Here is a 17,135-nt window from a genome sequence, read left to right as displayed (position 1 = left end):
GGAGTCGAAACGGAATGATAATAATTTATTTTTATTTCAATTTCTGAACGTAACAGTTTCGTCCTATGCGAACTCTACGGATGGTGTTGCCATCGCTGTGAAATACTGCCGAAAAAAAGTACTATAATAACTACTTACTTACATTCCATAATAATAATTCTATTATTTGAAATATATTTTTGATGTAAAATCGTAGATGAAATTAGATATTGATGTTTTGACATCCGCTAGAACTTTGTCCATAACATTATTATTTAATGTGTAAACTACGACGATTGTCCTTCATTAAATTCTATATTTCGGAACTTAAAACTGTAGAGTAGATGAAAAATATCTAAAAAAAAAATAAAAAATAGGGTGTTTGTTTATGATAATGTCGTCGTGGTCACATACAGTAGAATCTATAGATGTTCTAGATCTGGTGAATGTCGCTATCTTCCACGGAGTACGGTCGTAGAAGTGACTTGGGAAGGGAATGAACTGTATCCACGCGGCCCGTTCGTGTAATATTCACCAGATTTTTAGAGACTAAATAATAATACGCTTGGTTCAGATGACGATACGACTAATTAACGCAAACACGCATTTTACTTGAGAATGCCTGACGTTTCGCCGCAGGTTGCACTGCCGTGGTCGCAGACTGACTGAAATCCAGCCTGTTTGCGTTTAAATCAAACATGCAATCCCGTATTCTAATATTAGACATGCTAAGCGAAAGTTTATAAGTCCAACGCGACTTGAATCTGCTCCACAGGAGCGTTTGATATTGATGTATTGGCAGCCAAAGTGCACAGATGAAGCGAGGGATATATACGATCCTGGATCACGATCGAGATCTCCTATCCATTGAACCGTTTCGATCCTGCTATTGTTAGCAGGTAGTGAGTTAGTAACGCGGTAAATCTTTCGTTCACCAATCTGAACTACTAAGAGAAGATTGTACTTATGTAGTTATACCTAATAGAGCCATTTGAAACTGCGTCTGTGTTTCGTCATCTGAACTGAACCACAGATTAACATGTCAGCAACCTCTATGGTTGATTACTGTAAACTAAGGTCCCTGTTAATAGAATTTGTTATGCTCTTTCTACGTCTTCGTCCAAACTTCTTTATATGGAGAGGTAGTTAGTGCATGTTAGTCTTTTGATCGATCGATTTGGGCCTTATTGGACGAAAGTGTGTTTGACAAAATTCTATTGACGACGAAATTACCTTTAGGCTATCTTCACATGTTGGTCCCAACGCTCGTACCAAAGTTGGACTGCAAACTCGGTGAGGCGTACAGGCATTGGCTAAAAAACTAGTTCTGTCCCGTCAGATCGCGAGCGTTGGCGCAGATTCCTTTGATGAAACCGACACGAGCCGGCCAACTATCAACGCTTGCCCTAACGTTGGGACCAATGCCGTTTTCTAGATCCACACGTTGGACGAGTAGCATTGAGGCCAATATTGGGGCCAACCCGGGAGCCGGCGTCAATCGTATTAAAAAATGGCGGCAAAACCAAAATGTGGTTTAATAATCAGCTTTAAAACATTTAAGTGTAAAATGGTATCCCAGTATTCCCATTTCGTGCCGTCCATCCTTACTTTCATCAAGTGACCTTTTTTAAAATGTAATTTTAAAATTACGAACTGAATGTGTTCACTATATGAATTTTCCTTTTTACGTAAATATTTATTTCTTGGTATATAATGTACACTCTATGCGAAGCCTGTGTAGCTTTTAAATGTGTGATAATGATGAAGTACTAAGCTGCAGCTGTCTTATTAAACTTGAGAAGATTGTAAATTGAATTCTTGATAGTAGTATTTATAAAGAGATAATAGGTAACTACGCAACTCAATTTTGTTTTTATTTCACTGAATCAAAGATGTTATAATGTATTAGTATTTCATCGTTATCACACAATAAATGTATAAACAAAATATACTATACCGATATCTGTACCTAGCCGTTCATTTACATAAGATTTGTAAGAACTATGTAATGAAAATATCGCTTATAACCTCAACCTCTTCCTAACTATGTGTGAAAAAGATGGTCCTAAAATTAAAAAAATATTGGGTAAGCACACGTAAAATGTACTGAGTAAGGGATCATCACCGTTTTGCATACCGCTAATAGACAATCAATCGTATTGTGCAGTACATCTGTACCTACCATATCATTTATCGTCTCAAGTAAGAAAATCAGCAATTGATTTAATGATGCCGGCCGCCGGTTGACGTCTAGTCGTTAACAAGTAGTCGGAAACATCACTGCTCTTGCATCTTGCACGTTATTTCATAAAAATAATAAGTAGGAAGGTACCTAACTACCTACTAAACGCCTCGAAGTGATTCGGTGTTGATCCTTTTTCGAGTAAATTGACAACTGTGTTAGAAACTTTAATCTTAATTAAACGATCGTCTATTGAATTTTACGTATAAAAAGCATTCCAGAAAAGTATCGTAGGGCAGTCGTGCCATGCCTTCAGATTTTTTAGCATGTCTTGGCAACCTAGACACGTAAATCATTGTCTTCAAGATTTAAAAATCTAAGAGTCATATAAAAATATATTTCTGAACTAGGTACGTATCTGTTTTATTAATTTTTAATGCTACGCTAGTGTGTAAACGATTTATTTTATAGCATTTGACCTTAAAATCCGACTGAATAATACTATCGATATCAAACATAAATAATTTGGCGCGCTCGCCATATTGGTTGTATTTTTTTTTTATTTAGACGTAGATAATGCCCCAATTAGGTGTTGCATTCCGATATTTTTATATGGGGCCTAATGCTAATGTCAAATTGATTGTATCATTAATGTAGCAAGAATAAAATATATCCTGAATTCCTCACATTTGTAGGGTACTATACTAAATTGTCCTATTTTTGTGACGCTTTCAAAAATTACAAAGGTATTAAGACTAAAAAATCCTTAAATTTTCGTTCAAAATTCCAATACGCAGTGGGTGACAAAATAATGTCGTGTAATGTCCCTAATACAAGAATTCTCCTCCATTTAAATGTAATTTGAAATAATAATATTTGTAACAGAGTGCATTATTTTTACCAGCTTTCTTAGCAATGAGTTATGCATAGTTTGTGATAAATGTGTGTTTTTAAATTGTTTATTGTTACTGAGTGGGGGTACAGACTGTTAACACACTGGTATATTTTAACTGCAGTGAAATGGACGGAAACATAGTCGTTAAAAAGTATACTAAAACTCAGGTTTCACTACTCCTTGAATAAGTATCGGTTTAGCTAAACAAAAGTATTTTGACAGTTATTTTCATACAGTCACTTTATCTCCCTGATAGGTTACCTGACACTAATCTATAAGCTGTTAAACATGGCTTTATAAGTAACACTAACTGAAGCTAACGGTTATTTTTCAAAGCGTTTTGATATTTTAAAAAGTATCGTGACGTTATTCTCGAGTACCGCGGTTCTACATAAATAAAAGTGAAACAAAATATTTGTACGAATCATAGATATTTTACAAGAAAAACTATAATCGCCTCTTTTGAATAAACAATGTAGAGTTATTTTGGATCAATTGTAAACAGCATGCGATGAACGGTTGCAGATAGACTATGAATAGCTATTGACGTGTTAAAATTCGATGAAGAAATCGATTTGATACTATCTTGCTACAGTATTTTAGAGATACATAGGTACATAAAATCACGCCTTTTAACCGGTAGGCAAAGACTAATGAATGCCACTTGGTTCTAAACTTATAAATTTCTATTGCTTCATTCACATACATAATAATGTATGAAGATACAAGATGTACCTACATCTAGTCATACAGAAGCGCCATAATGTCTTATTTTACCAACGATAAAATGTTTCAGAAGGTGGGTCTTATCACAAAGCGACCAATAGGGGCTGGGCTGATATGTTTGTTAAACATATAAAGGTTTAGTTATGAAGTCAATGATTACATCTGAATTATGATGCCATTATAAATAAAGTGTTTCGTGGCAGTCTGTTCCCTCACTCGATACCACTATGTCACAGATCACATACACTAGTTTTGTCGATGAAATAAAGTTGATAAATACATATGTGTTTTATTTTTCATACCTTTTTGTGGTCATGGACCTAAATCTATATATATAAAAATGAATTCCTATTTCCCTTGGTCACGCCATCACGCGTGATCGGCTGGACCGATTTCCCTAATTCTTTTTTTTAATATACTCCTTGAAGTACGAAGATGGCTTATACGGAGAAAAAAAAATTACTATTAAGCGGAGCGACTACAAATACTCGTACATTTTTTCATGCGTCTGGTTCGTGAAGTATGTATCAAACGTGACCTTTTAACTGTTTTCTTATAGATACATTATCTGTACCCTTTGTACTCGAGTCGTATTTGGCACTACGATACGAAACAACACAGATTAACACTAAAGTAATGCTCGGACAATTATTATAGATAGATTCTCAGAATCTTTTATCTTCCTTTTTTTTAAAGACAAATCCCGCACTATGCTTTTGTGTCGCGGGGACTTTTACATACATACAAACAACGAACATAAAGTACAACCAGACCCGAAACAACTATTTGAGGATCGATATCTTTAACTTAAGGAAACTTCTTCATTGTTTGGCATAACACTACAATTTAACTACATAATAAAAACCAAAGATATTTCAATATATTTTATTGACCTTCAGTCTAAGTATAAAATCGATAAATAGAAGCTTAGTTTTAAATAAATAATTTGCTTACAAATAATAGTAACTGCCGTAGATTTGACGACTTGATGTTTTTAACCAAACAGGGCATGGAAAGTGGTGCCCTTGAATCCAACATTACCAGTGGGATTGTCTTCAAATGTGATGTACATTCTGAAATAAAATATATAAATATTAAAAGCCTCCCTCTGTGGTCTAGCCTGTAGCGTATACGACTGCTGTTCGTAAGTTCGATTCGCAGGTCGGGCAGTGCTAGTAGTCTTTTCAATTTTTTATTAGAATTATGTAATAGTGGCCCGGAGTTACATTATGTGTGTCCGATATAAAATAGGACACGGGAATTGTCGCAAACACGCATTTTACCCTGATGCCTGACAACGACCGCGGATGTTACATTGAGCATCCCCTATCCATTAGATGTAATGCTCTAATGCCTAAGCAATGCCAAATTTGCATAAAGACACTAAATACAACTCTAACCCTCTTATTCATAAACACACTATAAACCTATTTTAGTTAAAACACCACTATAATATGTTTTCTCTTTTTCATTTCGCTAAGGAGTGAAAGAATCAAATCTCTTATAAGCCTTTCATAACTTCATATATTTTTATGAATGTTAGGGTAACAATCAGGTGTAACATAAAGTTAAATAAGCGAGTCACTTGACACTTTGTTATCAGAAATCATTCAACATGGGTACATGAAACAATGGATCATTTGTTCATAATTTTATAAACATCAGTCCACCTGTACTGTGGTTGATATACAGTTCTTCATACCTATATACCGATACTAGCTTCTGTTTGGAACTCTAATGGGTGAAAAGATTTCCTCGGGTAAAAAGTATCCTATGGGTTAATTTAGATTATAAGCTATAGGTGTACCAAATTTCATTAAAATCTGTCTAGTAGTAGCCCCATCCCGCAATTGGCCAGCGTGGTGGACTCAAGGCCTAACCCCTCCCTCATTAGGGGAGGAGACCCTTGTCCTGCTGAAGGACATTAATGGGTTAAATTTACAATACATACATCCATCCTCACAAACTTTCCCATTTATAATATTAGTAGGATTAAAATCGTACAAGTCTGTTACAGTTGAACAGCCAAATGTCTGCATTGATTTTAATCAAATTAAGCATGATGACTGTTAAAGTGGTATTAAGCTAAATTATAAAATCAACCCTTAGCAGTTAGAAGTAGGGAATTAAGTCAATTATCCTTAGTATTTGAGACTAAGGCCAATTTGGACAATGTAAATGTGGATTTTTTGGAACAATAATATATTATTTTACTATACCTGTCATTCTTGATGCCCAACTCCTGCTCTACAAGTTCAAACAGCACTTTAGCATGTTTCTTGTTTTGTTCCACTCCTAGGGCTCCGATGGACATCAAGTTGGCTATGGCACAGGGATCTGTGGTGCCTCCGAAACTCATTGCCACATTAGGGATAACGGAAACCACACAATACTGAAAAATAAAACGTTTTTAATCACATACTTTATTATTTATCTGTAATTTATATCTGTATTAATCTGTCATTATACAATTTATATGTAACATATTTTGTGCCCGTATTAAATGCAAAATTAAATATTATCTTATCTTATCTTCTGACTGCCTGTGTTCTACGTAAAAAATTTTTTTATAAAAAATATCTCTAACCATTTTATAAATATTATTCTTCATTTAGAGTTACATTGTATGTAAAACTGTATCACTCGAGTGCATATTGTACATTGTTCTTCAATAATATAGACTACATTCAAATAATTTAACTATAAATAAAAGTGCATAGAGATAGTTGTTTTTTATTTACCTGTTCCGGTTTCCCAAGAGCCTTGGCCAATACCGGCACCGCTTTTAGCACGAAATCCTTGGGGATTTTATCGCTGGGAATGTTAGTTTCGATTCTGAAGTGGGGCATCGTGAGGTTAAACTAATTGTTATTTGAACAGAAAATCAATTAATATTATTAGTTCTACCGGGTGCCTCGACAGACCGCAAAAGCCGCAACTCAAACTAATACTCAAAGTCAAACAATGTCATGTCAAATGTCATTAGCGCTGTTGACTGAATGCAGTTCGTGCGGAAATGGAAAATATCAAATGATGCATTTCTTTCGGTTGCTTCGAAATGATAATATTGTATTTATTTACCAATCATATTATTATGCGCTACATTATAAAATTGATATATAGTAAAAAGTTGTAAAGATAATTGTATACTCCCTCGACCGTTTAAAGGTACTGGAGATCACAGAGATGAAAATGCCAAATCTGCAATTATTGTTTATGCTAGGGGCTAAATAAGAAAAAAAAACAAATTTAATATAATACTTTACTTCTGTATTTTTTAAATAATATTTTATCTTGTTATTTAACAGGTCATAGATAAAAACTTCAACAAAAAACCTTTCAACATTTCTTTTATAAGGCTTCACAATCATAGTACCTACACATTCACTTTATTGCACATAAAACTGTTGTGTCAAACACAGAGTTCAAACTTTTTATTGTTAACAATTTTCCATCATACAATAGCCAGCTTTACACACACTCTATCACGCGTTCTTAAGAGCGTACAGGATAGCGCGCGGGAAAGCCAGTGCGCTCTTCGCTCGCAATTTTCTTGGTGCGTACCACTGACGAGCGTGGCGCGCGGTCTTTCCTTTCCACTTGCACATCCTTTATACGCGCGGTCTTTCAAGCGCGATAGTGTGTGTAAAGGTGGCTAATTCGTCAATATATTGTAAAATACGGTCATTTTAAAGCGTAACATCTTGTAATGTCTCCTTCTATCCCTACTAAAGGGTCTATTTACACTTAAAACACATCGGTGTCCCAGTTCCATTCCAAACTTTTACTAAGTAAATTTTACTAACTTCTACAATCCAAAAGAGAGTCTTCTATGTTGAATAATCTCTCCAATTATTTTCCACATCATTATTTTTGTCAAATTTAGTTTTTGAGCAACTGTGTTTCATGGAAGACATGTAAAGTCGTTGCTCCTGGGCCCGAATGAACACCATGTCGATATACTATTGGCTTGAAGTAAAGAAATACTGTGTACCAATGTTCACTTAGCTGCTAAACTCTAGCACAGTTGATTACTTTCAATGACACTGGCTGCAATTATGTTATCGATCAGTTCGACTATCAACACTACTCATAATACTCTCTGAGTGCAGCAGCAGTGTCTGAAATTCTTCACATCAAATCCAGGCATAGATTCTCAGTCTACACCAAACAATTTCAAAAAAATTACCAACAATTTCTACATCGTATTGTGGTGTTGTTCTAAAATAAGCTCTGCCAAGTCAGCTTTTGCTTTCGCTTCTCTAATATGTTCTTTCATCAATTCTTTTGCTAAAATATGTAGTTCCTCAGCTCGTCTTTGCCGATTATAATATTCTACTTGCAGAATATTTGTCTTAGTTCTTTCCATATTTTTGTTGAGTGTTTTGAAGCAAGTGGAAGGCATTTCGTCGCTAATATTGTTGTACGACCCGTCTATTAGTGGCACTGACAGGGGATTTGGAGAAATTGAACATGAATTAGTTATAGGAGGACTGTCGTGATTCGGGAGTCCTTTCTCTGTTTTCATTGCATCGATGTCTAGTGGCAAGTCTGGAAAAAATGTGAGAGCATTTTATAAAGATATGCAAAAATATTGTTTAACATGTTAAATACCCTCTTCACTTTTACCCAAGTAAGTGTGTGGCACGTAGCCCCTCATGGAGTTTAACAAGTTAAAAGGAAATTATATGAGCAGATTTACACAGACTAAATAAACCTGCTATGGCAGAAATATACCTAGTATGTTTCTATGTAATTTAATGAAATTGTAATATACCTGAAGAGGCATCAGTGTCATTAGCATGATCAACACTGACACTGACGAAGAGAGCTGAACTCAGGTCCGTTGTGTCCGAGTCTGTAACCGAATCAGCAATAGACGGTTCTCCTCGAATTACCAATGCGTTACGTTGCTGACGTTCTTTAATTAACTTTTCTCTCTGTCTTTGTTTCATGTTCATCCAGAGACGACGCAACTGCTTTATTGTCACCTGCAAGACGTTAATTATTCATAAAATGATACAGATGGTTAGGAAAACTGAAAACGATTTTTTTATAGACTATAAACAGATACAAGCTAGTTCAATTTAATGGCTATAGTCCTCAAGATGATTCCTCATACCCTTATCTACCAAAATGACACCTACATGACATTATTAATAGTTCAGAGCCATCGGACAGTTAAATGTTTACAAGTGGTTCTTCACTTAGTATAAGGTTAAGTATTGTTGAGTACTTGGTTTAAATGTTTATTCTCCAGGTTTAGACTTTAAAAGTAAAGGAAATACTCACTTGACGGCCCGAATGCGGACTCGTATTGTACTCGCAAGTAATTCTATTCCATACAATTTTTTTTTGTTGCAAAGTTCGGCCATCGGTCTTCTTATTTTCCACGATAGTTCGATACTTATTGTAAATTTCCACAAACAGCTTTTTCTCCAATTCGCTAAATTTTTCGCATCGCTTTCTAGTTTGCATTTCAATCGAGAAAATGACAAGGTTCGAGTTTAAAATATTATCTTTAGATCAATAAACATCCACTCAGAATACTACTAGACGTTGACAGCTGTTGATTTGACGCTGACTGAAATCAAAAAGCAGAACGCTTGATTGAATGAAAGTTTTGACACTGATGTTATTGTTTTTGTTTACAAAACTTTGCGTTTTGTTACCGAAGCCCAGATTTTTTTTTTTAGATTTATCACTTTAAATGTTCTTTTAATTATGTTCAATAAGAATAAAGTTTTATGTCGTTTTTATCTGATGGTTGGTTTTTTTAGACACTTAAATTACACTAATGGTAAATCTTTGATTTAAATACTTGTGAATATCGAAACGTTTACTGTTGCTTTCATTCGATTTTTATCTGTGCACTATGGCATGCTTGTCGTTCACTCATCATCATTCAAGTGCTTGTGAAACATCACAGACAGAATTTCGGAATTTATTCTAGAAATGCCAGTTTTGTATGGGATGGATGCTAATTATAAAAATAGCAGCTTACATGTGATTTAAACGTTTAAGTGTGTAATTATTTTATGCAGTAAAGCAGAAACTAAGTATTTAGAGTAAGATATTGTGTGAATTCGTCAAGATGGATGATAACAGTGTGGAAAACACGCCTGCCTCTCAGAGGCTTACAAATGAGGACTTCAGGAAGTTGCTCATGACTCCCAGGGCTACGCCCTCTGGGGGCGCACACCCTGCAGGCTCGGTGAGGGAGGCCATGGCCAATGCTGGGTAAGACTGCACATTTATTATTCAATCATTAGTAGTTTGTTTACTGTTGATGATATTGATAAAACATAGTTGTTGAGGCAATTTACACTAGGTTTTTGATTACTAAATGTCTAAAATCTATCAATTTGATACACCAATTCATTCTTTATCTGGTGTTTGATATCTTTTTCAAAGTACAATTTTCTGACTGCTGTCTTACAAATAGTAACCAATTTTATTCAAAAAGCTTAAGTACCAGCAGCAATGAAAGTAACCATAACATCATTAATAGACAAAACAATAACTATAGACACATTAAAATTTTGTCAAACGATATAACTTTATGATCAACAAATCAATTTTTTTCAGTTCTATGCCGCCACCAGCGGAGAACAAAGGCGAGCTCCGTAGAAAGAAGAAGTCATATTATGCTGCACTTAAGAAACAGGAGGACAATAAGTTAGCCGAATTAGCTGAAAAGTACAGAGACAGGGCGAGGGAGAGACGAGATGGACTGAATGAATTAGGACCTGCTGACCCTACTAGCAACACTAGTAGTGCTTACAGGTACAAAAATACATAAAATCACCCCTGATTGCTGATTATGGTTAGTGAAAATGAAATTTTGTTAAATATTAAAGGTATTTGTTTATAGTTAACTCCATTCTACTCTAACATATGCTCGTGGTATTGTATTAGCATGTCTTATATTCTTGTACCACAGTATGTCATTTAATAACAGGTAGATCTGCATGCGATAAAAAGCGATCTTGAGGCATTGGACTTGCTGTTTAATATTCATGTTTAGTGATTGTATGTAATAACTTATTTTATCTACAAACAGGGCTGTAGCTCCAGATCTGAAGTCAGGAATGGATGCCAAAGAAAGAAGAAGACAAATGATTCAGGTAATTTCATATTTAGATATAAAAGTTACTTATTATTTCTACTAAGCAGTGATTGCAAAAGGGTCTAAGCACCTTCTTCATAAGTGGTTGAATGGGTATCATTTCATTATGTAGATTTGTAAATGAATAATATGTATTAACGAATATTATTTAAGAGATTTCTAGCTTTATGTGACACAATATTAGCAACAGCTAAGTTTTCTAAGCTTGAGTTATAGCTGGGTTTATTGGTAACGCATTGCATTTAAACCCACAACCTTTGAGATTTGAAGAGCCTGGAGCCTGGAGGAATTTAAACTATATGAATATACTTTGTTGCAGGAATCCAAATATCTCGGTGGTGACATGGAACACACCCACTTGGTGAAAGGTCTCGATTACGCGCTTTTACAAAAGGTAAGTAGATAGTCAACCTAGTGTCAAATTTGTTCAAGGCGCCCGAAAGGCCTTTGATATGGCTTAACGACTGTTATCTTAATTGACAATAACCGCGACCGATAATATTATTTATTTATTTTTTATTTATTTTTTTTATTTATTTATTTATTATAATGCAATGTGTCTTTAACGCGATTGAAAATTAAAGGTCAGGATAGTTACCTTATTTGATGACCCGACGTTTCGATCGAATTACATCGACCGTGGTCAATCAACCCGTGAGTTTAAGACCCGTTGCATTATAAGAATATATTAAGTGCACAAGTCGCGAGAGTTTAAAAACGTTAACCACGACCGACTTTTTACGTGCCCTCCGAAACACGGAGACGCCCAGTTCATATACCCATCTATGGAAAGACCGCGCCAAGGTTTGCTTCACACACAGATCTTCTACTGAGGGGTGAGCGCAACTGGCTATGGGCGCTTATGACTTTACAAGGAGCGATAAATTAAATGTTTCTGTGTTCTAGGTTCGGTCAGAGATTCAGACGCGAGAGCAGGAGCAAGAAGCAGAGATGGAGCGGCTGGTGGCTCTGCCAGAAGAGACCGTGCCGGCACCACCACCGCCTGTCAAGGAGAAGAAAGAGGCACCCGTTGTAAGTACTCTTCTTAACCAACCTAGAAAAGGAGGATGTTCTCAATTAGTTTTGTTTTCTTTTCTATGGTTTGTATTCATAATATTACACCCGTTATAACGGAAGGGTGTATGATATATTGAGTTCTCGCGTTTCGCGATTAACCATGTTAGTACCATGCAATTGGCGGCGAGTTAATCAAACTTCGGGATACTGTTGAGAAATATAATATATTATAATTATTATGATTTCGAGATTTCTTAGAATATTGGAAACAAGTATTTTTTTGGCAAAATGGATAAAGACACATTATTTATAAAAAGTCAACTTGAATGACTTATCAAAAGTGACACTCTTTCTAACAACCTTAAAAAAATATGTTTAGTAGTTTTAAAAATTCGGTATTTTTCGGCAGGAAGAAGAAATGCAGTTCGAGACAACCATGGCAAAGAATATATACAACATGATACAAGAACAAAAGTGAGTATTTATATTATAAACATGTTATTACGAATGGCGATGTTCGAATATTTATACTATTATTATTTATGTTTATGTATCTATATAAGCATGTATTTATGTATTTAGGAGTATATAAGTATGTTTATCAGTTATTTGGTTACCATAGTACAAGCTCTGCTTAGTTTGGAATCAAATGACCGTGTGTGAGTTGTCCCAAAAATATTTATTTATTATTTTTTCCTAGCTGACCCGCGCACCTTCGCTTGCGTCACATAAGAGAGAATGGGTCAGAATTTTCCACGTTCTTGTAACACTTTTTACTGTTACTCTGCTCCTATTGGTCGTAGCGTGATGATATAAAATATGTTTTTTTTTCACGAAAAATATTCTCAAAATTATTTATATCTCTTAATATAACGAAATCGCGCTAAGGCATATCCGCCATTAAAACAGTTGCCATGACAACGGAATTTTGTTAATTCAGTGTCATTATAATATTGAATATTCGCGACTTCGTTCGCAACCTGAATTTTCCCGGGAAATGCGTCATTTTCCCGGGGTAAAAAGTAGCCTATGTCCTTTCTCGGGTATCAAAATATCTCCATACCAAATTTCATGCAAATTGGTTCAGTAGTTTAGGCGTGATTAAGTAGCAGACAGACAGACAGACAGACAGACAGACAGACAGACAGAGTTACTTTCGCATTTATAATATTAGTATGGATTTAATATATTCTTTTAAATAAAAAATAATTATTCGTGGAATGAACAAATTTGATGTAGGAAGTGGCCGTAAGTGGTGCATACAGTACTTTCAACGAAAATTTATTTGTTTTTAGGAGCAAGCGTATAGTCCGCAACGAGATGTTCGGTCCGGGCCGCATGGCGTACGTGGTCGAGTTGGAGGAGGAGGCGGGCGCGGACAGCGACATCCCCACCACGCTCACCCGCAGCAAGGCCGACGTGCCCGAGCACGACGAGCGCCGCCTGCCCAACAACGACACCGGCGCCACGCTCGACAAACTGGCGCAGATATTCTCTTATTTAAGGCATGGACGACATAGGAAGCTTAAGAAAACTAAGGTAAATATAGTAGTATAACATGTTAAGACATGCTATGGCATGCTAATGTCTTATAAAGACGTGTTACGGTGGGCCGAGATATGTCATGACATATAAAGGCATGCTAAGACTATCTCGTACACTGCTGAATGCTGTTTTTTATATTTGTTGTTGAAGCGGCATTTAGGGTATTTTTTCGATAAACTGATTTTTTTCGAGATTATTTAGCAAACTTTATAAATGTGTGCTAAATAATCTGTGTTAATTTAGCACACATTTATAAAGTTAACTTACTGAAGGTGTTTTTGAAACGTATGCATTTGTTGTCAGGACAAGCCGACGGAGAAGGGTCGCGCGGACGACTCGATCTACGGCGACATCGGCGAGTACACGGCGGGCGAGCGCCGCGAGCGACGCGACGAGCGACAGCGGAGCGCCGCCGGATACTTCGACAAGCCGGCTGATGCTGACAAGGATGACTGTACGTATTTATGTATTTTGTAACCTTATAGATGTGACTTTCGGGTCTTGCTTCACGAAAATAAAGTTGTTAAATCTCCTTCACCCGAGAAGAACAGATTAACAAAAAATATTAATATCTACTGATTTATTAAAACCTCGTGAATTTTCCAAAAAAACAATGTTTCGTAAATTTTTAATTAAACCCAAGTCCTAGCCCCTTCCTCGTTTTGGAAAAGATCGTAGCTTAGCAGTGGAACAATCTTGGATTTGAAAAAAAAAATGGTTATCAACTGTTTGTGCCGAATTCTTTAAAATTCATTCAGTATTCTTAAATTAAAGAATAAAAACAAACGGACCCTCACAATTTTTTACATTGCAAATAAGTCATAACATAATTTTAAAATCAAATCAAAACTTTGACAATTTCTGCAGTGGAAATCTCCGGTCCCCGTCGGCCGGAGGATCGAACGCGTCGCTCTGCTGCACTGCTGTCACGTCTGGCGGCTGAGCCACAGGGGTACGCGGAGTGTTACCCCGGCCTGAGGGAGATGGACGATGCTATTGATGACTCTGATGATGAAGTGGATTACACCAAGATGGACGCCGGCAATAAGAAAGGACCTATAGGTAATATATGCTTTTACTATTTGTCTATACCTACATACCTGTTGCCTAAGTTTAGGCTTAATTTCAAAGAATTGTCCACAGACAGATATCTCTGAATTCCGGTAGCAAATTAAGATGTCTTAATATCTTCTTAGTCTCATAATTTTGGCTATTGGGTGCTGCTTTAATTGCATATAGTTCTGCTATGATAGTTAGAAAAACATAATTATTTAATGTATTCATCATGCATTGCAATATAGTAATTATAGAAACAGAGCATCAAATAAAATAGGATACGTTTCTGACTGAGAACTGGAACCAATAACCTAGTAAGGAATATTTTCCATTATATATTATTATATTATAACCAGTTTTAGATGCCCTATTCCATATTCTACATGGATTCAAAACCACATATCTTTATAACTTCTCTACTACAGAGAATTTTTATAAATTAATCTATGTCTTAATTTACATAGGTCGTTGGGACTTCGACACCCAAGAAGAGTATTCAGCATACATGAGCAGTAAGGAGGCTCTGCCGAAGGCCGCGTTCCAGTACGGCGTGAAGACGCAGGACGGACGCAAGACAAGGAAGACCAAGGATAAGAGCGAGAAGGCTGAACTAGACAGAGAGTGGCAACAGGTGAGTAACAAAACAATATTTATTTTAATTTCTAGCTGACCCGCGCAACTTCGCTTACGTCACATAAGAGAGAATGGGTCAACATTTTCCTCGTTTTTGTAACATTTTCTGTTGTTACTCCGCTTGGGCCTAGCGTAATGTTTTATAGCCTAGGCAGGCCTCAATAAATAGACTATCCAACAGTCAAGTGGTCGATGGTTCGAACCCGAGGCAACACACCAATGACTTTTCGGAGTTATGTGTGTATTAGAAATAAATTGTCACTTGTTCGGTGAAGGAAAACATCGTGATGCAACTTCATATGCCTGAGATTTCTTTAACACAGTTCGTGAAGGTACGCAAAGACTCAAGGCCTAATCCCTTCCTCAATCCGTAAGAATACCCTTGCCCAGTAGTGATACAGTCATTAGTTAATTTTATTTTGCAGATTCAAAACATAATTCAGAAGCGCAAAGCACCGGCTAACCCCGACGAGCCTATATACAAAACACCCAAGAAATATAATGTTCCGTGAGTACCAGCTCCTTGAGGACGCAGCTTCGATCCCGTACAGCGATGTACATAGATTTGTGTAAATAAATATTATGAAAAATATTCGTTTTTATTTTATACGACCGACCCCTCGTCTAAATCCATACTTCCATACTTAATATTATAAATGCGAAAGTAACTCTGTTTGTCTGTATGTTACTCAATCACGCCTAAACTACTGAACCGATTTGCATGAAATTTGGTATGGAGGTAATTTGATACCCGAGAAAGAACATAGGCTACTTTTTACCCCGAGAAAATGACGCATTCCCAAGGCAAAATGGCGGACGAAGCCGCGGGTAACAGCTAGTATTTTATAACCTTTTTTCTCGTGCTAGTTTCATTTAATCGAGCAGCGATATAATCGAATAGACTAAGCTTACACCTTCAAATAAATACTTTTCGAAGTTTTATGTGTATTAGAAATATAAATAACTATTTTTTACCCGCGACTTAGTCCGCCACCTGAATATTCTTATGGGAATGCGTCATTTTCCCGAGATTAGTGCGTTCAAACAAACGAACTCTTCAGCTTTATAATATTAGTATAGATAGATACACAGCAGACGGTGCGTGAGACCATAACAGGTACTCGACTCAACTTAGCACGAAGGGAAACCTATGGGGTCGATTTCGAAAACTATTGATATTAAGTTCAGTCAACAATCTTCAGTCTCGATGCTAAATATTTTAATTGAAATTGGTTTAGTGATTTAACAAGGAAAGCGTGACAGACATACAGGCAGTCTTTCGCGCTTATAATATTGGGACATGAAAATTGCCGTGAATGTAGCCACATCGCATTGGTCGTGGGTTCGATTCCCATATCGACACAAGTATGGTGAACTACGAACAGTTTAGTCTTGTTGAACTTTAGTACTTTGTGTGTTTGTAAATTTACGATACATGAGCAAGCATGAGCTGGTGGTTTTTTAATAGCAAAAAGACGTGTGTTCTAGCTGGTCTATTTAATAGAAAAAAAAACGATGTGTTTTAGCCGTTATAAAATAATTAAAACTTATTTGTAGCGCAGTAGATGTCGCGCCTCAATCACTGCGGTGGCCGTGGATTCGATTCCCAAACGTAATATTCGTCGCAGACAAAATATGCGAGTATTCTGATTGTACAGTTTGTAAATTCCGATACAAGATTGATGCGAAATAAAAAGCAGATGTGCCGTGGTTACTAATGATCAAATGTGGCACAAGGTAGAATGGTGTGTTTTGATGACGATTGCTAAGTTCTATCGGCAAAATATACGCTGGAAGAACTTAGAAGAATTACGACCTAACTTTACAATTAACTTAAGAAGAATTGGTCAGAAGTAGCTCACGTTTCTCTTTCGAGTAATCTGAAAAGCCATAAGAAGGTTCTAGATATAAAACCTGCTGCCCTTCAATGGCGAAGAAAATTAATTTATGTTCCTCCAAAACTAGTTTCTTAA

General features: G+C 36.2%; 3 protein-coding genes across 3 annotated transcripts; 1 reads left to right on the top strand and 2 right to left on the bottom strand.

Moving 5' to 3' along the window:
* Positions 1-4,651: 4,651 nt before the first annotated feature.
* On the bottom strand, positions 4,652-6,746 carry LOC142981503 (macrophage migration inhibitory factor-like). Its single transcript, XM_076127470.1, has 3 exons — positions 6,524-6,746; positions 6,002-6,174; positions 4,652-4,855 (listed from the first exon to the last, which is right to left on the bottom strand). The coding sequence occupies exons 1-3, from the start codon at positions 6,629-6,631 to the stop codon at positions 4,777-4,779; spliced, it is 360 nt and encodes a 119-aa protein (XP_075983585.1). The 5' UTR covers positions 6,632-6,746; the 3' UTR covers positions 4,652-4,776.
* A 295-nt stretch (positions 6,747-7,041) lies between these two features.
* Positions 7,042-9,365, bottom strand: LOC142981567 (uncharacterized). The gene is made up of 3 exons (XM_076127571.1): positions 9,075-9,365; positions 8,560-8,773; positions 7,042-8,333 (listed from the first exon to the last, which is right to left on the bottom strand). The coding sequence occupies exons 1-3, from the start codon at positions 9,258-9,260 to the stop codon at positions 7,981-7,983; spliced, it is 753 nt and encodes a 250-aa protein (XP_075983686.1). The 5' UTR covers positions 9,261-9,365; the 3' UTR covers positions 7,042-7,980.
* A 317-nt stretch (positions 9,366-9,682) lies between these two features.
* On the top strand, positions 9,683-15,754 carry beag (IC cytokine homolog beag). The gene is made up of 11 exons (XM_076127817.1): positions 9,683-10,022; positions 10,371-10,568; positions 10,846-10,909; positions 11,231-11,305; positions 11,818-11,943; positions 12,338-12,402; positions 13,224-13,467; positions 13,777-13,927; positions 14,341-14,535; positions 14,994-15,160; positions 15,588-15,754. Exons 1-11 carry the CDS (start codon positions 9,877-9,879, stop codon positions 15,672-15,674), a joined length of 1,518 nt encoding a protein of 505 aa, XP_075983932.1. The 5' UTR covers positions 9,683-9,876; the 3' UTR covers positions 15,675-15,754.
* The last annotated feature ends 1,381 nt before the right edge of the window (positions 15,755-17,135 follow it).

Source organism: Anticarsia gemmatalis, chromosome 20 (assembly GCF_050436995.1).
Source record: "Anticarsia gemmatalis isolate Benzon Research Colony breed Stoneville strain chromosome 20, ilAntGemm2 primary, whole genome shotgun sequence".
Lineage (NCBI taxonomy): Eukaryota > Metazoa > Arthropoda > Insecta > Lepidoptera > Erebidae > Anticarsia > Anticarsia gemmatalis.
The sequence above is the reverse complement of the archived record's forward strand: the minus strand, read 5'-3'. Positions and strand labels throughout refer to the sequence as shown.